At 45.2% G+C, this 25,396-nt stretch overlaps 1 protein-coding gene across 2 annotated transcripts in view; it reads left to right on the top strand.

The window, feature by feature from the left end:
- Positions 1-200: 200 nt before the first annotated feature.
- OTUD5 (OTU deubiquitinase 5) overlaps positions 201-25,396 on the top strand; it is a 48,850-nt gene continuing 23,654 nt past the window's right edge. Inside the window, exons 1-2 of one of the 2 annotated variants that reach the window (XM_082205455.1) lie at positions 201-1,354; positions 13,923-14,013. In XM_082205455.1, coding sequence (XP_082061581.1) covers positions 773-1,354; positions 13,923-14,013 — 673 coding nt within the window. In that variant the 5' untranslated portion in view covers positions 201-772. Of the gene's footprint in view, positions 1,355-13,919; positions 14,014-25,396 lie in introns of both variants that reach the window. The other variant, XM_082205454.1, reaches the window with a different exon arrangement.

The following is a 25,396-nucleotide window of genomic DNA, read 5'->3' as shown; positions in this document are numbered from 1 at the left end:
CCCGACTGGCAGCGGCGCCAGCCACTCAGTGACGGACATCCGTCACTCCCGGCCAACGAGCGCGCGGCTAGCCGCGGTTGCTACGGCCTGCCCAGGGCCCGCCTCACCTGTTGCCAGGGGGCGTGGAAACGGAAGTCGAGCTCGCCGGGGTCAGAGGCCGGCTGTGTTGATGTTGACACTAGGCCGGGCCCGCAGACGGGCCGTAGTAGTAGTAGTAGCCGCCGCCGTCTCTTTCCGGAGACCGCGAAAGGCCCGAGACCCTCTGAGGAGAAATTGGGGACGAGGCCGACCCGGCTGGTGTGGGCTCCTCGGGAGAAGCTCCGGCGCCTGGCGGGGAACTGACGGGCGCGCTCCCTACTGAGCGGCGGCGGCGGCGGCGGGGAAGCGATGCGCTGCGGTTGATCCGGCCATCCGGGCATTTGCCGCCGCCTTCCCCGCTTCCCTCAGAGCGAGCCCCCCGCTTCCCGCTCCCGGCTGCCCTCCCTCCGCCTCCCCCGCGGAGCCCTCTTCATCCGGGTAACCCTGTTCCTTCGCCCTCCTCATCCGGGTAACCTGCGGGGCCCCCTTGGCCCTCGCCGTCCCCGGTGCGCGGCCCTCCGCCTCCCCTCAGGCGCTCCTCTCTCCCGGGCGCCTCTTTCTCCTCCCCGCCCCGACCCTTGACCCGCCTTCGCCCTGCCCGAGCCCCCCGCCCCCTCGTCGTCGGGGCAACTGTCACCCCTCGCCCCCTTGAACCTTCCTCCCCGCCGGTCTCCGGGCCCTTCCCGCCCTCGCCATGACTATCCTGCCCAAGAAGAAGGCCTGCCCGGCCGCAGGGGACGGCGATAGGGACCAGCCTGGCTCCCGAGGGGGCGGCCCGGGGGGTCCCGGGGGCCCCGGCGGCGTGGGAGGTCCGGACCCGCGAGGCTGCTCGGGCTCCGACTCGCACCCGCGAGGCCCCGGCGGAGGCGTCGGGGGAGGCGTGGGCCCCGGAGACCCGCACTCGGGGCGCGGCGGCGCCCGTCCCCGGGCCTCGCCGCCGCCTCCGCCGCCCCGCTGGGGGCTCCCCCCCGCCGGCTCCCCCCCGCCGCCCAACCCCGGAGTGGGAGCCGGCGGCGACGGGCCCGGCCTCGGGCTGCTGGACCCCGGAGTGGCCGAGGCGCGGGGCGGGGTCGGGGGCGGCTGCTGCTCCGGCCCCGGGCACAGCAAGAGGCGGCGGCGCGGAGGGTCTGGCGGCGGGCTGGGAGCCGCGGGGCCCGGGGGAGCGGGAGGCAACAGCCCCGAGCAGGATGAGGCCGGCGCCGGCTACAACAGTGAGGACGAGTACGAGACAGCGGCGGCCCGCATCGAGAGCATGGACCCGGCCACCGTGGAGCAGGTACCTCGTGGGGGTGGGGAGCGGACGGCGGGGTCCTTAACCCTGTCGGAGGCCTATGGAGCCCACGCGCTTTTATGGGGGGGGGGTGCCCTTGCCGCTTGGCACCTTCGTTTCATGCTGGGCTGCACGCTTCCCTATTGCCCTACAGCGGGAGATGTCCGGGCATCGGGAGTGCATGGTTTAATTGTTTAATTTACCTCGCGTGATGCACGCGTTTTGCGCCCTCCCACTGAAATAGGTCTTAGCTATATAATGGGTACACATCAAAGCGTAGTATGTCAACTAGCCATGCTGCTCCCAGGGTGCTTCGCAGTTGAGGGTTCCTGCAGGATCACTTGGGCTGGATTTGTTTGAAGTTATCCCTAGGAGCAGGTGAAAGCAGAATCTGAAAGGCTCCCATTGAAAAGAGGGGAGCTGTCTCTCCAGTAATGTTTGGTTTCTGGTATCCTTTGTAAAAAAGAAGAAGTGTGCAGATTCACTGTGTTGGCAGGAATGTGACTTACACGGCATATTAAATTGTGATGTCTCCCGCAGAAGAAAGCAGAATCCCTTTTATGTGGCGTTATTGGTGCCTAGCTGTTTAATAGAGAAAAGATCGCCCTTTGGTTGAAAAAGGGGGGAGGCTTTCTCTGGCAATTGTAAGATTTTTAACTATTACTGAAGGGTGGGACAATGTCATGGAGCCAGGTGGGAGAAATAAAGGGAATGGGTGTGAAGGGAAATATTTTGCTTATCTGTACCGATTGATGCAGAAGGGTTTCAACATCATTTGAAAAGAAAATAACATAGCACAGCAGCCCCACATATAATATGAAGTTACCTTAGGGGACAAGAGAGAGATGGGGATCTCTCTTTGAGGAAAGGTTACAGGAAATCTTTCAGTTCAATGCTGTGAGTTAAAACAGGAACCCTTGTTTTATAGTTGTAGGTAGAAACACTGGAATGAATACTGGGGCTGGATATGGTATGGAATACAAAAGGGAACCAAAGAATTATTCTCTGTTGGGTTACATTGCCTTTTAGCTTGTAGATGTGACACCTGAGGTCATCTTTGAGAAGGAAGGATTGATGGGGCCTTTGTGTGTATAGAAATGGCATCTTCCATCCTGTGACTCCAGACAACCTTTTGATACTAAAAATGGAAGTATTACATTCAGAAAGAGGTGGGATCTTTGCTCGAGAGAAACTTGTCTCTGTAAAGAAATTGGATTTGCTTAGCTCCAAAGTGATAGAGTAGGTGTGGAGAGGGTCCAATTTAGAAGACAACAAAAGTAGTGGCATGAGGGGTTGGTGGGTCTCTATGCTTGATTACAGTTTTGTTTGTAAAGACATTTGGGAGATGAATAACTATGAGGAGAAGAGTCTGTTTTGAGAACTGGCAGGCTGAGGAAATGTGTGTGCTGGAAGAAATAAGGTTTTCTGCAAGAGTGGCATGCAGATACATGAAACTGACTTGTATTAAGTCAGCCCATCCAGCCCAGTATTGTTTCCTTGGACTGGCAGTGGTTCTCTAGGGTCTTGAGCACAGGACTGACTTCTGGACTTCCTACAGAGAACCTTTATTTGGAAAGTTGGAGGCTGGATTTGGTGCATGATCACGGAGGTTTGAGCCCCCACCCCACCCCCATGTAGGTCTGTGGCTATTCCATGCAGGTGGGTTCCTAGATCACTCCTAGTTTGGTCACACTATTACGTATGGCTTAGGACATTGTTGTCTGCAGCAAACTGTCATTTGTTGATGGCTAATATTGGGTGTTCTGATCCTGTTGGTAAACTATTACAGGAAAGGGAACCTCTTCGTCTACTCAGAAGCAGATTGTCCTTTATATTAAGCTACTGCTGTAATCCCACAAGGTCATGATCCCAAGCTTGCAGGCAGGAAGGGAAGAAGGAAAATATTTCAGATGACTTTCCCTGAAAACAAGGGAATTATCTCTCAGGCCTCCTACAGAAAAATGCTTTTGTAAACTAGCTTGAGATAGTTACTACTGGGGTGGCTAACCTGTGATCCTTCCAGATGCTGCTGAACTACAGCTCCCATCTTTCCTGACCTCTGGCCTCGCTGATGGGATTTGGAATCCAACATCAGGAGGACCACAGCGCCCCCCCCCATTCTTTAGCAAACCTCTTCAAGCTTTCTTATCTTCAGAAAACACTTTCTACATCTATATACAGTATTGGCCACAAAAAACCTGTGTGCTGCAGAGGATTCTGGGACATACTCTAGATTGCCTTTCAGTGTCTTCTAAACATTTTGACCTGGCAGTCCAGTCTAGAAGTGGACGTTGAGTCTGCAATTAACGTGGCAAATGATCGTAGGCAGACTTGGAATAGCTAGCACCACCACCCTGGGTTTTTTTTTGGGGGGGGGAGTGATGTAAAATCCAGATGTCAAATGGTTGAAACAGAATTCTTGATGGTTTGGAATTTAGCTTAAGATTCTGCCAGATACAGCAATAAAGTGAGTGAAAAACCATTTCCCACTGCTATAGAGGAAAAAGGAATGCAGCTGTTTTAAATTGCAGCATGATGGATTTGGCCTGAATACTGGGCAGTGGGGAAAATCTTATATTTAAGAATAGGGCAGCTAAGCAAATTGCTTCGGAAAGCTACAGCATTTTCGTGTTCTGAAAAAGAAGCCATATTATGTTTTCTGTTTTATTGGTAAATGTTTATGTTGCCATACCCAAATGCTGAGAGCAAGTAAATTATATAAAAAATGTCAAATCGGAAGCTATTACAAATATTTACAGAAAATCTATGTATATGATTCAGTTAAATGATGACAAGGGCCAGCTTGGCACCTCACACCAGCTGCTTTATGTTGACAACCCCAACCTAGTTATCATATTTCCTTATGATGCATGCCCACGACTGGGATGTCAGCAACAACTGTGAGTAGTGTAGAAATGTGCAGTGTTGGGTGGGGGAGGGACAAAATGGTTTCAGGTCAGACCTATCAAATGGCAAGTCTGAGGTGGAATCACATTGGGGGGGTGTCTCTTGATGACCTCACGGTGTGCACTGCCTCATTTGAAGTGTTGTGTCTGAGGCTACTTCAGTGGGTTAGAAAGCTAAGTTTTGTGACAATTGGTCTGTGGTGGTAGATCCACACATCAAATGATAAATGGGCATATGTGAGTAATTCACCCTTGCGCTGGAAAACACTTTCATTCTAACTCTCCAGGGAAGGGAGTTCTATGCTACGGAACAGCCGCTGTGAGTGCTTTTGGCAGTGCTTTTGCTGTATTGATTAGGTATTGCTCCTAACATTTCCCCCAGTGGGTCGGCCAGCAGTTGTGATGGGACACACGAGAGGAGATAATCTCAGAGGGAGGCCTGCATCACACATAGTTCTTGAGGCCATATACTGCAATTAGTTCCTTGATACACTGTTTTTGCAACCTGCCCAAGCTCAGCAGACAGCATCTTCCAGTCCCTCCTCCAACCTTGGGAATTGCAGATGTCCTGTCAGCTACCCCTCAAGTCTGTGGCTGCTGTTGCTGAATACCAAGTTGGCTCTGAATAAGACCTCTCATGATCTGCTTATGGATGAGGAGGCCGATCTGCTCTGTATCACTGAGACCTGGGTGGGTGAGTTGGTCTCACCCAGCTGTGCCCATCTGGATACTCTGTGTAGTATCAGGGCAAATTTAAGGGTCAGGGAGTTGCTGTAGAAATTCATTCTCTCTGTTTCTGTCCAGTTGGGGGAGGGATCTAGAGTGTGTGTTCCCGCCATTGAGCAATTGTGACAGATGAGGGATTCTGCTAGTTTACTGCCTGCCTTGCTGCCCTCCAGTCTCCCTGACAGAGCTAGTGGCAGTGTTGAGAACTCCCAGACTGTTGGTTCTGGGGGACATCAACATCCATGCCAAGGCAACTCTGGGGTGGCTTAGGACTTCATGGCTGCCATGAGAACCATGAGGCTGTCTAAAAATGCCATCGGCCCAACGCATGTGGCCTGCCACACTCGGGACCTTGTTTTCTCAACTAGGAAGGAAGATGGTGATCTGAAAGTAGGAGATATTGACATCAGTCCCTTGTCATGGTCAAATCACTTCCTGCTGAAATTTAGTCTTTGAGCATCTTTTCTGCTCTACAGAGGTGTGGTACTTACTAGGATGGTTTGCTCTTAGAGACTGATGGATATAATGGGTTTCCAAACCGCTCTGGGAGATTTTCCAGCTGACATGACTGGTTGAAGTCCTGGCCAACCTCTGGAACAGCCAAATGGTTAGGACATTGACACGATTGCCTCTGAGTGCCTTCTCCTGCTTCATGGAGCCTGTTTGGCTCCCTGGTATGCTCTAGCTTAGGGCAAGGAAACAAGCTCGGAGACTGCTCAAATACGAATGGAGGAAATGAATGCAGTCCAACACTGTTGAGGGCTCACCATCGAGCCTACCTAGTAGCACTGAAGGCCACCTTGAAGGCATACATCTGAATCCATTGCTGTTGCTTAAGTCTCAGGTGGCCTCAATGGTGTGTAGTGTCTTCTATCAGCTTTGGTTGATGGCCCAGCTGTGCCCCTATCTGGACAGGAGTAGCCTAACTTCTGTTGTCTATGCTTTGGTAACCTCTAGGTTAGATTACTGCAATGTGTTATATGTGTGGCTGCAGCCAAATGGCTCACCGGGGCAAGGTCTGATCCTGGCCTGACTAATTGACTGCCAATTAGTTTCTGGGCCCAATTCAAAGTGTTGGTTTTGACCAGGCATAGGCAAACTTTGGCCCTCCAGATGTTTTGAGACTACAATTCCCATCATCCCTGACCACTGGTTCTGTTAGCTGGGGACATTGGGAATTGTAGTTCCAAAACATCTGGAGGGCCAGAGTTTGCCTATGCCTGGTTTTGACCTATAGAACCTTAAACATCTCAGGACGCTTAATTGCTGCTGTTACCAGCTAGTTATAATCTTATGTAGTATTCGGTCAGATTCCATCTTAACACAGTGCAACACTGTGTAGAAAGAAGTGTTTGCCTTCACCTAGTTGTCCCAACTATCTTGCTCTTGCATGTCCACCAGAGATGTTCACACCTACAGGTTCAGGGAGTTTTTTTCTCTACAGTGTGCAGGGTTCTGAAGGTCAGCTTGCGCATGTGCACTAGCACCCCAAGCTGTCATAGTATGTGACTGTCGTGTAGTGAGCGCACAATAGCTGTGGATAAAGAGTTATTTGAATGCTATGTTGTTGAGGAGGAGGGTGCGAAAAATGGTTAAAGAGTGTGGTTTGGCCCGTTTGTCATAGTCACTTGAAAATAATTCCCTGCTTGGTGAATCCTAGCCTCCAAATGCAAGCCTGTGTGAGAAGTTTGCATGCTTGGAGGACAGCCAGAGCTCAGTGCTAGAGCATCTTCTTTGCATGCGGAAGGTTCCCGGTTCAGTCCACAGATCACTTGTCTTCTGGACATAAAGTCTTTGAGTATAGTAGATAATTAAGTGTGGTAGCTGAACGCGTCTGTTTTATGAGCTAATTGGTGCATTGTAGCATGTGAATGAACCTAGCTCCTCCCAGATTTGCACTTTGCCTCTCCCAATCCCCTTTTCTTCCGCATGTAGGAGAAAGAGTTCAGCTTTACAACACCTCCTCCTGGCTACACAGAAGGGAAGGGAAGGGAGTATGAGCTTAGGAGGAGGCTAGGCTCATTCATGCCTCACAAAATCATGGTTTGGCACAATGTGTGAATGTAGCCATAGTGTGTGTGTTTTATGTGTTTACCATCACCATGCAATATATGTTAGTGGGTTTTATAATTGTTTCTTCCTACATGAAAATACTTTGTGTGGGGAATATGTGACATGAAGATGGTCAGATTCTGTCACGTCTCCAAGACAAATAAAGTTCCATGGTAATCACTGAATTCCTCTCATTGCTCCAATGTTCTGAATTCAGGGCCAAAGTAGGCATAAGGCTCATGATTTTGCCTTGGTGTTTTTCGTTTTGTTGGGTTTTTTTTTTCAAATAACTGGTGTAGAAGCTTGCTTCTTTTTTTTGACAAATAGCAGAAAGGTGTAGCCCAGTTCTTCTGACTGGAACTGTGGCAGACGGAAAAACTTAAAGCCTCCCCTTCCCTGTGCCATTCCTGATCTGGGTTGGCCCCCTTGGCCAGCTATGTTTTTAAAAAAAGAAATATATAGGCCAAACAACATGGCAAAACATTGCCCTTAGTCCATTAATGTAATAGGATGCACTTTAAAGTGCTGTATAGAAGAGAGCACATAGGAAATTTGAACTTGCTTGGGCGGTATCTGGACAGAAATGGCATCAGGTGAAATGAATGGGAGACTGGCAAGGTGTTAGCTTTGTTTTGAGAATTCATTCTCAAACTGTGATTGCTGAGTTTTGCCAGTGTTCCACATAATTGTGAAAGGCAGTTGTATATCCTTAAAACATGGAGTAGGCACATGCCTGGGAAGTATAATTGGATATGGAAAGACTCTGAAATTGAGGACTTGTTGGTCAGGTTTATTAGTGTGTTGAAGCGATGTGGGACTGTTGTTCATCAGAGGAAGTGGGTGATTAATGCACACACTTCCAAAACACGGCAGGTAGCTGAAGTGAATCATCCATAGGTGAGGGCTGAGAGCTCAGGAATCTGAAATACTCTAGGCATTCATTCCTAAATAGTCCCAGCAGAAAATCAAATACTCTACCCATTTTAACTGTGAACTCATGCAAAGGAAAAGGTGGGGTGAGAAGACCTTTTTAAAAGAATAGCAAACATAATTTAGTCAGAGTGAAAAACAACCACTGGAAGGAAGGACAGAAAATGAGAGTTTGTTTTGTTCAGAAAAGCTTTTATGGAAGAGCTTTTGGGGTCGCATATGATGTTCATATTATTTCTGTTAGTCAATGAAAGAAGTGTGTTCCACCTGCTTAGTAAGAAATAGGGAGCAGCTGTTGCCTGATTCTGTAAATATGCAGTGCCTTACATAGATCGTGGGGGTGGGAGGAGTACAAATTCACTGTGTGGTGTGAATGAGCAGGTGCTGTTGTGAAATTCAGAATGGAGAAGTCTAAAATAGTCCCTGTACTGGAAAATTTGGGGTTGTGTCTCTTTTTCTGCATAGTTCAACATACTTATTATTACAGTGGTGCCTCGCAAGACGAAAAGAATCCATTCTGTGATTCTCTTCGTCTAGCGGTTTTTTCATCTTGTGAAGCAAGCCCATTGACGGATTAGCGCTTTTAGCGGCTTATCTGCTGATCGGATCAACTGATAAGCGGCTTAGCGGCTTAGAAAAAGGAGGGGAAGGGAAAAAACCCAGCAGGAACTCACAAGACATTGTCGTCTTGCGAAGCAAGCCCATAGGAGATTCGTTTTGCGAAGCACCTCCAAAACGGAAAACTCTTTCATCTAGCGAGTTTTCCGTCTTGCGAGGCATTCGTCTTGCGGGGCACCACTGTACTGTGCTGCTAGATTTTGGTGGTAGAATGCTTTTCGGGTCTCTAAGATATATATTTGTCTAAATATTTCCAAGTTGCAAGAAGTTCATCATTCAGTTGTCTGTGTACACTAGCAGTTGTCTGCAAAAGTTTTGTGAAGGTCATTGTTGTCCTAGACTGGGGTAGAGGTTGTGGTCTGGATTAACAAGGTCAGAATATCTTCTACAATCCTAAGAATATGAACTTTCGACTTCCGGGGTGGCACCATCGGCAATGGTGGACTCCCTCTGATTCGGAGGGACCAGCTCCACGGAAAACGGGTCTTTCCCGCTACAGCGAAGCGGGACCCTTTCACAAATCACAGGCGGATGAAGCCTGTGACCATGGGACTTGGGCACCTTTAGCGCCCCCCCAACCCGTAAAGGAACCCATTTACGGGCTCCGGAGCGAAGAGGGGGAAGTGGCGCGGTGCTGAGAGTCAACTGCTTCTTCCGTGGAGCGAAGCCGCACAGCCGTTGCCGGAGAGCGCTGCCTTTTTCCTGGGACAATTTGGCTTTTAAAACAATCTCCCGTGAGTACTTTAATTTCGGACAATTGGACTTTGAATAATGATCTGCAAGTAGAAAGGAAAATTGGACTAAGAAATTCATCTTAATTTGGCAGTGAAACGGGAAGGTCTAAACAGGAAGTCAGCCTTCCGTTTCTTGTAGATAGATTAAAGCAAAGATATGGTAAACTAGAGTTCAGAAAATCGCTTATAAAGGATTAATTTTCATAATTTAAAATTGTTGAACCCCCTTCGGAAGCAGGAGAAGAGGGGGGATTTTTTTCCGGACTGTTTAAACCTGCAGAAAGAGTGTAAAGCAAAGTAATTTTCCACCGTCTTGATCCTGGGAGCAGGTGTCAGGACTGACGTTCTTTGGGAAGCTCATTGACCAGAGACAAACCTCTTTGACAGATAGTTAAAAGAAGAGAAACATAGTGATTCCATTGTTCTCCTCTGCATTTTAAAGGAACAAATATTGACAAAATATCTGAAAAAGGAAACTTTGTTGTTAGATCTGCCTCTAAAAGAAAAGAACAAATAGACGTTCTTCCCCTAGAGGGAGCCTGTGAAACTGTTATTAAATCTGAATCGGGGAGCTCTACAGCTGCAACAGATTACAATCGTGGGAATAGACTTCTGACCTTGCAGAACAATGTATTCAGAAGCTCTGACGAGTGCTTTCTGCAAAACAAGTGCCCTACTGGAACAGCTACATGAGAAGACAGACTTGATGACTGCTGCGATCAGAAATTTCGGACATGTAATGGGTAACTGTATAGAGCCCACCCAGGAATCAAATCAGGAGTGTGCTCTGACAGATCAGATGAGGGAAGAGGATGTTGTTGAACCTCGGGCGCCAGAGATGGAGGGAGCTGCGGCCCAGCAGAAACATGAGTACTTGGAGCTGACAAATGAACTTGGAAAAAGCCAGATTTGGAAAGATAAAGTTTGGTTTGGTTTGGTTTGGTTTGGAAATGGGGGGTTGGATAGACCCCCCCCCTATGCAGGGATGTTTGGACTTTTCAAGTCTGGCAATGGGCCGTGAGATGTTTGGGGTTGTGGGGGCTCTTAATTCTGGAGGGACTTTGAAACATGTTTTTAAATACCACATGGAGTTTAGTGTGGAGCATGGAAAAGGGATTGATTTGTCGAGAACGGTCAAAAACACTGTCAAGTTGGAGTTCCCATGAGTGAAAGGAGCAGGAGACAAAGTACAGGTATAAATATGAAGAAGAGCCGTGGAAGGGACATGGAAGAGACGTAAGGGCCTCGGACATAAGATTACCAGGTTAATGCGCTAGATTGATGAGATAGAAAGGACTGACAAAACCCGGGACCAGGAGGAAGAGACGCTGGGTGAAGATTGGAAGAAGAAAATTTTTTTTATTAGGATTGCCCTATAAAAGTGATGAATGTTAGAAAAATGTTGGAATGAAATTATTTGACTTTAGCAAAAACGTTAAAAGAATTATGTAAGAACATCTTATGGCTATGAGAATTTGGTATAAATAAGATCTAAGTTTTAAGCTTTAGGGTCTTTTATAGTAAGATAAGGTTAAAATAGATTAAGGTAATGTAATGACAGAATATTATGAAAAATGGAAAGGATTTGCTGTGACTATTAACAATTAGGATACAAAAAATGGGAGGAGTGAGGAGGTCAAAGAAAGAAGGTAATGACAGATAAGGATTTGAGAATATTGGATTTGTTTTTAAATTTTTGTGGCTTATTTTTGCCTTTTGATTGTGTTGTGTTATGTGCTTTGTTTTTTTATTTTTATTTTTATCAATTTGTATTGTTTGATTGTGGATTGTTTCTCTTTTGTTTTTTTTCTTCCTTTTTCTTCTCTGTTTTTTCTGTAATTCTAAAACTCTTAATAAATATCATTAAAAAAAAAAGAATCTGAACTTTCACTGGAAGAAAAAAAACCTCATTCAGCCCTCATAGTTGTGAAGAGACAGAGATTTAGTTTGTTAAATGAAGTTTACTTTACTTTTCTTTGGTGTGTTTTTTTAAAATATGCCTTAGTTCCTGTAATTGAGGTAATTAAATTTGAAAATTTTCAGTGATTTTCATGCTCACATAATGACCATGCTGTGTGCAACCTGTTCGGCTGCATCTTTCATTACCCTGTCTGAAAGTAGCAACATTTCTCTGTGCAGCTGTTGTGAAATAGCCTATACGTTTGTCAGAACTCTGAGATGGTTTATGTATTTATTCAATTTTTAAGCCCTCATAAATGATCTCAGGGTAGTTTGCATATGTGTATTTTTAAAACCATTTAAAATAACATTAAAATGTTCTGCTTATGGCTCAACCCAGTTTCCTAAGCAGTAACATAGGTTGTAAACAGTGTTAGAAACTTAGATATATAATCTAGGCACCAAATGGCTCCTTAAACCAGGGTTACAGTCACCAGAACGTCTAGTTGCCATTTTGGGACCAGATGGTTTGAAAGTTGTATTTTTCAATGCAACTTTTTGGTTCCTGATATTTGTTCTGCTTGCGCAGATAAAATAACACGAATAGAATTCTAAAGGATGTGCTGTTAGGGTGTGAAAACAGGCAAGAGCGAAGGATCCCCAGACATGCGTCTCCAGATGGAGACATCAGGCGCCATCCTAGCGCCCAGACTTCTTCACTTGGTCACAAGTGACCAATAGCAAGGTACAAAATGCACCTGGCGCCTGGCAAATTTGGAACACTTGGTTATAAAAGTGTCATTGTGAAAATTTCCAGAGTGGTGGTTGGTATGAAAAATGAGCTAAAGCTGTTGTAGCCCCACTCCCAAAGATACAAAAGTGTATTACGGGTACTGGGACAATCTAGACAGCTTTCTATTTATGCAAGACAATGTTGCCCTGAAAGATACTTTATGAATCGTTTAATAAATCTGCTCACTATAATTTGCATTGTATAGGTTGTTGGGGTTTGTGTGTGTGTGTGGAGTTGGGAGAGGGGGTTAGACCCGGACTGATAGTGCGGCAGTTAATAGAATAAGCTATGAGCTTGGACATTTTAGCTCAAAATTAGTCTCATCCACAACGTCACAAGCAGTCTCAGTAAACACTGTCTCCAGCCTCCATTGTAATAAGGAAGTGAAAATGCTTGTCTGCTTTACATTACCTGTCCGTGAAATTCATGGGGAGTTTGTTGTGTTTGATGCTCTTTTTGTTCCCTTGCTCTTTGATTTTCTGGATACTGTCAAGTTGATCCAGATGACCAAGTATATTGTCTGCCCTGTACAAAATGCTTGGACAGAGCACCACACAGCACATCTTCCTTGTCTTTTTCCAGAACCCCAAATACCACTAATGGTTCTCCTCACACCAGTTATTCAATTTATGTATAGAAAATGTGATAACAGGGACAAGGAAGGCTGAGCTTTGCTAAGAAGGGGAGCTCTGGAAGAACAGCTTGGCAGACTATGGGCATGCGTGTCCACTTGTTGCCAGAAGATGGCAGCACAATCATTTGAGCCAGAAAACATGAGTGTACTTTTCTTTGGGAAGTTCTGACAAGTTCTGAGCTGTTCTAGTGTAAGTTGTTGAAGGGGATTAGTATTAAGCCTTCTAAGATTCAGTGGTCCACAGGGATGTCTTCTCCTGAGCCAGCCCATTGAAATAAGTAGTTCTTGCCCAGCATTCTTGGAGTATTGGTCGTAATGCAGAATTCTAGATTTTCCCTCCTGGCTAAATGCAGCTGCTTGCATACATACAGTCAGATCTGACCTAATAGAATGCCAAAAAGAGAGAAACTAGTTCTGAAAAGAGTGCTTTTAATATTTATCACAGCTCAACACATCTTGGGACATAGGTTCTTCCTTCAGGAGTAATCGTAAAAGTTGCAACTTTCATACTGTAAGGCCAAGTCTGTAAAGCTTTGTAGTGAGGAATTAAATATCTTTAATCTTGATTCAGTAATGAAGCAGTTTGCACAAATACTGCTTCCTGTTTGGCACTATGAGGAAGACCCTCCTTGGGTTTTTACATGGATTTTTATTAGTTTTCAAAGCAAACAGTAACAAAACTGGGATGAGATATTAAAATAATGTATTTTCCTTACTCTTGTAGTCGATGCATTTTTGGTGAAGAGCGCTGAGATTGGATCATAGGTGTGTGGGGCATCTTGAGTATGGCAATGTGGAAGGGGCATTTGTGTAACCAAGCATGATATTGTAATGCTCCTCTTAAAAAACACAAAGCGTTTGCACATATTATAGACATATTACCAAATGTATATTTCTCAGGATGAGAGCCTTGTGCCAAATGAGCTTGCGGAAGTTGCTGAGACTTCTCCTATGACTGTGTTGTGGGCATGGAAGTCCAGTATCATCCCTCATTAAAACTGCCATGGTCGGATCACTGTTGGGATCCCGTGGTGTCTCCATTGATAAGCCCAGGGGCTATAATAATGGCCATCTCTTTGCATGGATCAGCCTCTAGGGGGCACAGTGGAGCCATGCATGGGGGTAACCCTTTCTATTCCAGTTGTGGATTTTAAAGCTGGTGCCCCGTGTTTGGGTTGCCATATGGGGAACTGGAGAAAGAGTAAGATATGTCACCCTTTCTGGTTTGGGGGATGGGGTTGCCGTCTAACTTGCTGACATCTGCCCCTCCTGTCACCAGCAGGAACACAGGTTCGAGAAGGCGCTGAGAGAGAAGAAAGGGTTCATCATAAAACAGATGAAGGAAGATGGGGCCTGCTTGTTCCGGGCTGTGGGTAAGTCCTGCCTGCTGACGGGTCTTCCTTTTAGAGATTGGACAGCAGGCGGCACTAGAGCTGAAACAAATCCCCGTCCTCAAAAGTTCTCCTCCTGCAAATGTTAAGATTGCATATTTGCAGAATATTGGGTATGGTATTTTACACCTGACACCAAATACCAGTATTTAGATTTGATCATTGACTTTGCTGTAACATTTAGTACTTGTTGACTAATATTGGGCTGCCTGCAGTGGGAGGACAAATCCCAGTGCCCAGTAGGCATAAGATGATCAGGGACCCACTGGCACCTTCATTGCTGAAGATGGCAGGAAGCAGAGTGCTCCACCTCCCAAGGATGCTACCATTCATTTGACCTGGTTGCTGCTTCCCTTTACACTCCTTTTCCCTGCTTCATTTTTTCCCCATCTCAGTTTACGGTATTTTCAGTCTGAGCAGGAGGTAGTCTACTAGCCAGAGGCAGGAAGTGGAACTGAGACCCAAGAACGCACCAGTGAGGACAGAGTTAATGGTGTCATCATAATATTTTTTCCTTGCCTGCTCCTTTTTGTGCTGTCTCATGAGTACTGAGCAAAGAGGAGAAAGCAGCTCTCTTATCACTGCATGCATAGCACATCAAAGGGTGTTGCCCATTAGTGAAAATAAAAAGTAGGGCTGTAGCAAGCTAAGTTACAGTCAGAGTTGACCCATTGGGGAATCCACCATTACGCAAGCAGACTTCCACTTGCACAGTGGGGCATTTCCCGTGATGTGCCTGCAGAATCTGTCCCAACCCCTTAGAGCTGATTTTGTGGGTGAGCATAGGACCCGGGGCAGGGAGAGTTTGCTGGAAGCTCTTAGCACTAGTGGTTCATCAACAGCATTCGATTCACTCCATTAAAATTTATGGTCTTGATTAATTTTACATCCACTGATTTCAGTGGGTTTACTCTTGAGTATGACTTAGTTCGATGCAACCTGTTGTAATGGTTATAAGGCACAAAACTGAATATATTACAGAAGCAGTAGTCCCAGTGCCTTTTGAGTTGAAGCTCACTCTTTATCAGCAAAATAATAATAATAATAATTTTGGAAGCAAGTAAGCTGAAATAGAGTATCAAAAATTCACCTGTTAAAGCAACCTTTCCCAAGTTGGTGCCCTCCAGATGTTTGGATTGCACCTCCCACCATCCTTGGGAGTAGGGCTGGGTGATACCTGGTTTTCAACACTGTGGTATATCACCCGCTAAAAATTGTAATATATCAATATATCACAATGTTTGAATTAAGGATGGAGCTATGTAGAGGCATTAGCTGGCTTCATTGTTTTTCCCACATTGTGATTTTCGCGCGCGCACACACACACAATTTGTGATATATTGCCAGGTCAAAAATTATGAAACTGATACCATGATAGAGACTTCAAACTGGTTTTGGACAATATATCGATATATAACCCAGCCCTACTTGACAGTTAGCCACAGCATCTAGAAGGAACCTGGTTGGGGAAGGCTCATTTAAAACATGACCCCTCGGTCTACGTCTCCACTTGAGAGCTTTCCCGTTCCCTCTGATCCTGCCTATCTGATTGTTCTACCTCTCTCTCAAACTCAGTATGTTCAAAACTAAGCTTCTCAACTTTCTTCCCAGGCTATCCTCTCATTGATTGTTCTTTATCCCTTGATCCTGTTGATTTGGCAAGAAGCATTAGCTTACTCCATGTACATTTGCTACCCCATATTCAATCTGTCATCCAACCTTATCAGTTTTGCCGGGGCGGCATTGTGAAAATTATACTTCTCAATCTCCATCCTCTTGACTAAAGCTCTAGTTCATTCTCCGGTCATCTTCCTTATTGGCGCTTGCAACTTTCCTCTCTCTGGCCTTCCTGTGTCTTAGCCTATTCCTCTTGTCTCTGTCCAGATTTCTGCTCTCAAAATAATTCACCACTCTTATTGGACAATATGCTCTTTTCCATAACCTCTTGTCTCCCACAATTGCCTGAAGGCCCCCTCCTCCTTTCAACAAAGCTACTACTATTCCCTTTTGTTGTTCCTTGTGCCTGGAATACCATCACAAAATACCTTCCTCTTGCAGGTCTCTCCTGAAAGTCCACCTTTTCTGTAAAGCAATTCATTCAAACCTTTAGAGTGGGATTCACCTAACGAGCCCCATCAGCAAAAGCCCTGAACAAGGACTTCTGTTTGTGTAATGGTGCTTTCCTCCCTCTTCTTCCTCCTCACCCCCTGAAATTGCCTTGTGGGGGTGTCAGGAGTACCCCCAGAACAGTGTGAGTTCAGAGGAGAGAGGAAGTGTTCCATCTGGCAAGCTGCAATCCTTGCACAGATGGAATGTTTGGAAGAGAGCATTGAATTCTACCCTTAATCCTCACCCCCTTCAGAAACTAACCCTAAGAACATGCAACTGCATTATATGCCATATTTTTCCATGTATAAGATGCCCCCATGTATAAGACGATCCCTATTTTTATTTTAACCCAAAATTAAAAAATCAATATTTTAAATGTCAAACAGAACAACTTTGGTACAGTGGTGCCTCGCAAGACGAAAAGAATCCGTTCTGTGATTCTCTTCGTCTAGCGGTTTTTTCGTCTTGCGAAGCAAGCCCATTGACGGATTAGCGCTATTAGTGGCTTTTAGCGGCTTATCTGCTGATCGGATCAGCTGATAAGCGGCTTAGTGGCTTAGAAAAAGGGGGGGGGACCAGCAGGAACTCGCAAGACATTGTCGTCTTGCGAAGCAAGCCCATAGGAAATTTGTTTTGCGAAGCACCTCCAAAACGGAAAACTCTTTCGTCTAGCGAGTTTTCCGTCTTGCGAGGCATTCGTCTTGCGGGGCACCACTGTATTTTCTTAAATATTCAAAGCACTGGTTTATTTAGTACAGTGGAGCCTCAGGTGGCGAATGTGATACGTGCAGGAGGCATGTTTGCAACCCACAGCATTCGCAACCCGCAGTGCTGCGTCTTAGTGCTTCTGCGTGATTTAGTGCTTCTGCGTGAGCGCCGAAACCCAGAAGTAACCCATTCCGGTATTTCCAGATTTGTCGCGGTGCGCAACCCGAAATTGCGTAACCTGAAGCATCTGTAACCCAAGGTACCACTGTACCGTATATTTAAACATCGGCGGCGGTCAGTGAAGTTGGGCAAAGTTGTTGAGGTTTTTTTCGGTGATCACAAGCTTCCCCCCGATCTGCCACCACAAAGCCCAGGCTGTCTGGGCCACTTGCGTCAGGCCTGAGCCTGAGCCATCTATGCCAGAACCTGAGCCCAGACCGCCCTAACCCCTGTTCGTTAATCATCCCTGTATAAGACGAGCCCCAATTTTTTACTAAAGAAATTAGCATAAACATTGTCTTATACACAGAAAAATACGGTACATTCTTCTGCTAACAACTTTGTTCTTGTCATCTTTCTTTTTGGTCTCTCCATCCCTCCACTAAAAATGTAAACAATAAGCTCATCCAGGCAGCAGTGTGTCACATGTTCTGTGTTACTCTATAATTGGTCATATACCCAGATAGTGTGTTGTTTACAAAAAGGGGATTATTGAATCTCCTATTCTTAAGACAGATCTGAAATGGTTTCTGAAGCAACCCTCTTGGAATTTATAGCACAGCTCTTGTAGAAATTTGAAATTTCTATTCTGGGGACTCCTCTTTGGTGGAGAGGAAACACTTCAGTGTCTTCCCCGCAGCTGACATGCACTTTCAAGAAATGACGCTGACCCAGCCTCTCTTACAAGAAGTAGACTCCAGAAGACATTTCCTGCTAGATAGCAGTGGTGAGGGCTCTGACCACTTTGCAGCTCATGGATCTGAGTTTTCTCAGTAAAACCTCATCTGTACCTAGAAAAGATTGTGCCTGTCGCCATGAATAGCAAGGACAAATATGTCAAGTAATTGGAGCCCTGCTCCTTACATTTTTTCAAAAAACGTATGGCATCATTAGTGTATTTATGGTTTATGGAACATAATAATAATATGTTCATAACCTCTGGAGGGCATCATGTTTGGGAAGAAGACTGCTTTATGGGGAGTGTGATCCCAAAGCTGGGGAGCAACTAGCAAGAATATTTCACTTCATGCCACCCTCCTAATTGTATTGTGTATGAAGGTGCTCTCCAGCGCAGCCAGCATAGCTTGTGGGCAGTGATTGTGGGAGTTGTAGTCCAAAAACATCTTGAGGGCTGCAGGTTAGCCACCCCCAGGCTAGAAAATTCAGATTTAACAGATGCTGCTGCAACAGGTTCATAGGAGCACTTGTCATTTGTCATGTTCCACACCAGTTGCACCCTTCAGGCAGTTGACATACGCATGTATATTATAGCTGTGGTGTTAGAAGGGGGTCAACTGGCCATTAATTCAGTGCTGTGCCGCAAAACAGGACCAGGGCACCCATTCACCCACCTACTCCCTACTACCAAGCCATTGGTTTGGTTTGCATTGGCCAGTGTTGCCAACTTTGTCAATCAGCTCCCAGAGTCTCAAGCTGAGGTCTTCCTGCTACCTGACATCCTTTATAATTGGAGATGCCACAGGTTGAACCTGGAACCTTTCCATTCAGAGCATGCACTGTGCCCTAGAGTTATGGAGACAGGCTGCAAAACAAAAAACCCAAACAACTCCAGGTGATTTGTGCAAGTAAGCCAAGTTGAGTATTGCAGAAGAAGGGTCAACAACACCACCACCCCAGCTATTACTAGTGTGACAGGGAGGTGGAACTAATTCCTACTTGGTCTTAAGGGCAGTCATATTTACAACATTAATAATACCCATTTACTGGGTGCACTGTGGATACTATAGCACTACTTCATTCCCCATAAGTTTGTCCTACTGTGCTAGGGGATGTGGGTGGCACTGTGGTCTAAACCACTGAGCTCTTGGGCTTGCCGATCGTAAGGTTGGCAGCTAAAATCTGTGCAACGGGGTGATCTCCTGTTGCTCTATTCCAGCACCTGCTAACCTAGCAGTCTGAAAGCATACCAGTGCGAGTAGATAAGTAGGTACTGCTGTGTCGGGAAGGTAAACAGTGTTTATGTGCACTCTGGCTCACGGTGCTCCAGAAGTGGTTTAGTCATGCTGGCCACATGACCCGGAAAAGCCGCCTGCGGACAAACGCCAACTCCCTCGGCCAGAAAGTGGAGATGAGCGCCACACCCAGTATTTGAATTTGACTGGACTTAACCATCCAGGGGTCCTTTCCCTTTTTACGCACTATGCTACCGTAATGTGTAAAACAGGAATGAAAAGCCTATGGCCCTCCAGATCTTGTGGGACTCCCAACTCCCATTGTCACCAGCTGACAAGGTCAGTGGTTAGGAATGATGGGAAGAGGGTGCGCTGTCCGAACCTCCATCTTCCCTACAATTCTAGACCCAAACAAAAAACATCCAGGACCGGTTGTACAGGTCATGACCACATATTCATTACCCAGCCAGCACTGGAGAGCACAGTGGGAACATTAAGGTCCTGTGTAATGGACCCCTCCCACATTGACTACAGATGAACTTGTGAAACCTCCTCTGCTACTCACATGAGGTCTAAAGGGAGCTTGAGTCATCTTGAAACTGATGCATTTTTTTTAAAAAAAATGTATTCTGTTGATTTTTCAAATTGAAACCGAAGCATTCTTAACATTTGTGAAGGTGGAAGCAAAGACATTTCAAGAAACAAAAAGGGTCATAACTGCCCATCTCACAGTGAAGTAGGGAATCCATATGGGAAAGATTTGCATCCAAAAAGTATTCCTAGGGAGCTTGCTGATTAGGGGCTGGATTGAACTTTGAGAGAACCGCATGAAGGTCTCCACCGTTCATCAGGCAAGCATAAATCCTTGTACTGACAGAGCAGTTTCCTTAGCACTACTTTGAATTCTTCCCTTACAAATCTTCCTGTTACAGATAAAATAGTTTACATTTGTGCATTCAGGTTTTCAGTTGCTGCTGCTGTTTTGTAAATTAAAACTTACGGATGTTTGCAGTTCTTCCTTTCACAATGTCTTCCTGCACCTTAAGTGGGATGTGGTGTCTCAGCACAGCCATTCTGGTGGAAATATAAAGCACCTTTTCCTCCAGAAACAGCTAAACTTGCAGTAAATTATTATCTTTGGACCAAAAGTTTGGGAGTCCAGAAAGCCATCCGAGTTTGGTCACTGAAGTAAATCATGCTATTGTGGGTATTGTTGCTGAATATGCCTGGATTGTTCTGGCATCTCTTGTGCTGCCTGTATAGCCTTTAGAGGGGATGAAGGTTGGGACAGCACATCTCTTCCATACCCCACCACACTTGTGCTTTCATGGCAAGTAGCTTTTGAAAAAGGCAGGAGTTTTAAAAGAAGCTTGTGAATGGAGCATGAGGGATTAGGGAATTGTCAGGAATAGCACAGACCATTTTGTGTGAGCCTAAGGAGCTCTAACTTTTAAACTCCTTTTAAACTAGTTTGTTTCTACTTCAGACTTTCTTCTAATTTTCTTGCAGGATTTGCTTTCTAAGTAGGTAGTTATGCTCAGCAATGCCCTGCAGGGGTCAGCATAAGTTTTGGGTTTACCTTCCACCTCCAGCTGCTGATGGAGATAAGACACCCCATTTCTTTGGCACAGAAACCTTGTGTTAACACACCCTGCTTTACTGACTCAGCAGGCCACAGCTCTTGGAGAAAACATGACTCTGCAAATTGTCCTGTGACACAGCATTTTTAAGAGAAGTAGAGCTGTGTGATAAATGGCCTGGAGCTGGCTTGAAGTCCACTGACTTTTGACAGTATTGTATGTGTGCAAGGAGTGAGTGTTGGTGGTGGGAGAGCTGTGCAAAATAATGTGGTATAATGACAAAAGGAATGTGTACACACCCATAAATCCCTAGCATCCACTTTAAAGGTGTAAATGAGCTTGGTGTTTGCCATGATTCATCACACTAAGTTTGCAGTGAAGCCAGTGGGGTTTTGCTGCAGTTGATTTAGCAGTATCCATAGAATCACAGTGCCGGAATAGTTCTGAAAGTAATCAAGTCCGATGTCTTCACCAAAGCAGATTAATCCATGTGTGCCAATACTGCTGCATATTGCTTCCCATCCCATCTGCCACATGTTTTAAATTGTTTTTAATGCTGTATTTTAGATTTTTGTAACCTGCCCTGGGGCCTTCTGGTAAAGGACAGGTAATAAATATGATGGTGATTATTATTTACACACAACCCCATCACATCTGGATGAAGCAGAGCCTATGCCAGAACATAGAACATCATAAAAGCCTTGGTACATCATACTGAAGGCCCCTCTAATCCAACATGCTGTTATCACAGTGACCGACAAGATGCCGCTGGAAAGTCTACAAACCAGACATGAGCACAATAAGACCCCTTTGGCTTCTGCTGTTCAGCAACCTTCAAGTGCCTTCTCAATAAGGACGTGGGAATGTTGATATATCAAGAAAGTAATTTATTTTTCTTCCTTCTTCACACAATTCATAATTATACAAAGCCTTTGTCATTGACTTTTGTAAACTTAAATAACTCTTAAGCCTTTCTTCATAGGAAAGTTTTGCCACCCACCGCCTTTCACTCAGTGATTTTAATTATCATCTTCTGTAACCTCTGTGGCCTAGTGATGTCTTGTAAGTGGTGTAACCAGAGGATTGCAGTGTGTCAAATGAGAGCATATAATAGGATTAATTTTTTTATAATAACTTCGCACTTGTTTAACCTTCCCATCTTTTTTGTAATAATTTTCAATAGCAATCTTCCTTTTTCATTGATCTTACATACAGTGCTAATGTTAAGCAAGTTTTCCACCATGACCCGAATTTTTTCCTGGATAGTCACAGCATCATAATGATAAATCGTTCAGATCCCAAACATGGGGAGTTGTTGCACTCTGGCCATAAACCAATTTAGGATGGGGGGCAGGGTGTGTGAGGGACCTGCCATCTACTTTTCTTACTAAAAAAGATCAGGCTTTCTCCCACCTGGTTGTGTGCGAGGAGTTCTCTCTTTCTTCAACCATTCTTGCTGTCCTTCCTTCTACTTGGTCTGATATGAATGAATGAATGAATGAATGAATTTGTGAGTCAAAGTGACCAATACTGGATGCTATTACAAAATCCAGTGTGTTGCATAAACTATAATTAAATATTACCTTATATTTACCAGGGAAACTTTGCCTAGTGTACCTGATAATTGTGTTTGCTGTTATATGCAGCTCTTCCTTGTCTTATGAATTACAAAGGTCCTGTAATATCTGTCTTCCTCCTTTTTTTGTCCCCAGACAAAATACTTGCCCTTAGTCCCTTGAGTGTGTCGCCTTGCACTTGGTCCTACTGAACTTTGTTTCCTTATTTGTAGTGCTTGAGGTCATCCTGTTCATTCTACATAATTTCCAAATCTGTATTTGCATCAGTAATGCTTCCTTGTTTACCTCTTCTTGTTTCTGAAGGTTACTACGAAATACTGAATAAAGAATGGTCTGCTTTGCATGTAATTCTGAGCTTAAATTATGACTTAGTGTGGATGAGCAAATACGATGGTTCACAGTGAGAAAAGCATTGCCACTTCACTTCTCAACTGCTACTTCTGTGCTACTATGAACTAAGCCATGGCTTCGATTTAGTATTGCCTCTGAACCTGGGCTCATGGGTTGCCTCATTCCAAACAAGCTATGGGTGGGATTCATCTAAGTTGTTGCATGCACAGAACAAGATCTGCCTGAGCAATGGGACTTCTTCCCCATACAGTGGTACCTCCGGATGTGAACGGGATCTGTTCCAGAGCCCCGTTCGTATCCTGAAGTGAACGCAACCCGTGTCTGCGCAGGTCGCGATTTGCCGCTTCCACACATGCGCGTGACATCATTTTGACCGTCTGCGCATGCGTGATTGGCGAAACCCGGAAGTAACGCACTCCGTTACTTCTGGGTCCCCGCAGCGCACAACCGGAAATACTCATCCCAAAGCTACTTCAACCCAAGGTATGACTGTACCCCCTAAAACTATTCAGTGTGTTTGGTAGAGCTCCTAGAACAGGTTTAGGGGGCATGGAGGAGGATAGGAGGGAAATCTAATAGTGCAAGTGGACCTCATTCTCTCCAAACATCCCCATGAGCTGAAGCCCAGGTTTGTTCCTGTCTTACTGTCCTAGTGGTTTGTTTGGGAAAGATAAGCCATACACCCATTTTTGGACTGTGGCTTGGCTCCTGGTAACTCAGAGGAAGAGCCAGGTGGTTGTGATTTTCTCACTCTGTACCAGTACATTCACACAGTCACTCGTTCACATTAAGCTTAGCACTAGGCAGCTATGCTCCACTTTACAAGTTTCACCTTGGGGATGAAAATCCATGCTGACATGTTGGGCTTGACTGTATTGCACCAATACAGTTTGCACAAAGATGGCACCCTGTACCCTGTAACTGTATGGAGATAGCTATATTTTTGGTCCTGCAGTTCTGTCAATGGATCATGCGAGGATGAAATGTAATATATTGGATGAGACCTGCAAAGAACCTGCAATTTTCATTTATTTATTTGTAAGGAAGTTTTTTGTGTCTTGTGTAGTACCTCAGCCCACAAAATTAGTATTGTAAACTCCACAAAAAAATAGTACAGTGGTGCCTCGCAAGACGGAATTAATTCGTTCCGCGAGTTTTTTCGTCTAGCGAATTTTTCGTCTTGCGAAGCATGGTGTCGGGAAAGTTTTGGAAAAGCTTCAAAAATCACCAAAAACCTCAAAAAAGGCTACCACACCGCGTTCTATGAGTTGCTCCTCGAAGTCAAGTCGCAACTGTATTAACGGTGATAAGAAAAAGGAAACAAACTTGCAAGACGTCTTCGACTTGCGAAGCAAGCCCATAGGGAAATTCGTCTTGCGAAGCAGCTCAAAAAACAAAAAACCCTTTCGTCTAGCGAGTTTTTCGTCTTGTGAGGCATTCATCTTGCGGGGCACCACTGTACAGTGGTACTTCGGGTTACAGATGCTTCAGGTTACAGACTCCGCTAACCCAGGAATAGTACCTTGGGTTAAGAACTTTACTTCAGGATGAGAACAGAAATTGCACGGCGGCAGCAGCGGGAGGCCCCATTAGCTAACGTGGTACCTCAGGTTAAGAATGGACCTCCAGAACAAATTAAGTTCTTAACCCGAGATACCACTGTATTGTATTGGACTCCACATAATTAGTATTGTAAAACAACGGCCTTTCATGGCCCCTGTCCCACCTTAGTATGGTGTGCGGTTCGATCTTCACAGTGCTAAGGACAGGAGGGTTCAGAATTCTCAGAAGCCTCTGAGTCCATTGTGTTTTCTGCCCCCACCAGATAAGTGTTGTATGTTTTATGTTACTAGTCACTATATCTTGGAGTCTGTACTCTTGCCAATGCCCATACTCTCAGTTCTGGTTCCCCTCAACTTTGCTTTTCCCTCACTCTTGGCCCTCCCCACTGTGTCCCATGTAATTCTGCTTTGGATGTGCTAGGAATTAACCTGGATGTGGAGTTTAGGACTTCGTTCTGAGAAAACACTGGTGGATAGCTTAGGTCAGTGTGTTTGCTACTTCTCCCCTTTCTTATCTGTCCACTCTGCTCATCTGGGCAGGGCCTGTTTACTCCTCATGTGCTCTGTACTGTTCATGTTCAATGTATCATCAGCATACACTAACAAAGATTCTGGATTCTGACGCAGTAGTTGGCTTTCTGAGAATCTTGGGACTCAGCTACATTCGTAAAGATAAAGCGCTTGATTTGCATTATAACACTGACACCAGATGGCGCTGTGGAGTCCCATTTATCACCAATGGGATTTCCCTGTATGAAGTTGACAACACATTTAACTGAGTTGCTTCTTTGATCTGTCTAGATTGGGCCTTGGTTTTATTTTCTAGCATGCTTCGTCTTTAGGCATTCAGCAAAATCTTGGAATATGTACTTACCAGTGTCTGCTTGAAAACATGGCAACCCAAATGGGTTTTTGACACTGCTTCAGAACTGGGGACTTCTGTGCTCCTATGATCATTTTGCACATCATATTTTTTGTGAAACTTCTGATTTAGAAGCAGAATCAAAATATAAGGAAAAATGAAATGCAAATCCGTACATGTCTACCTGAGCACAATGAGACTCTTCTCATGTGAGAGTGCAGAGCATTGCACCCTAAGTTGTTTTAAGTGTACTCTTTAGAGTATGACGATCACAGTGGCGTGGCTGAAAACAATTTATCATACCAGCACTATCATTGGGGAGTCATGATGGGCTGCAGTTCATTGTCCTTGTGTATTTATTGCACACACACATATATACAGTGCTTTTTAAGGAAGGTAAGTACTCACCATACATGGAGTTGTTACAGTAAGTGCCACACTTGTAATATTTGTGGGACAAAAGGTGCCAATAGTGAGTACCCCT

The sequence above is a fragment of the Podarcis vaucheri genome (assembly GCF_965113315.1).
Source record: "Podarcis vaucheri genome assembly, chromosome: 17".
Classification (NCBI taxonomy): domain Eukaryota; kingdom Metazoa; phylum Chordata; class Lepidosauria; order Squamata; family Lacertidae; genus Podarcis; species Podarcis vaucheri.
The sequence above is the reverse complement of the archived record's forward strand: the minus strand, read 5'-3'. Positions and strand labels throughout refer to the sequence as shown.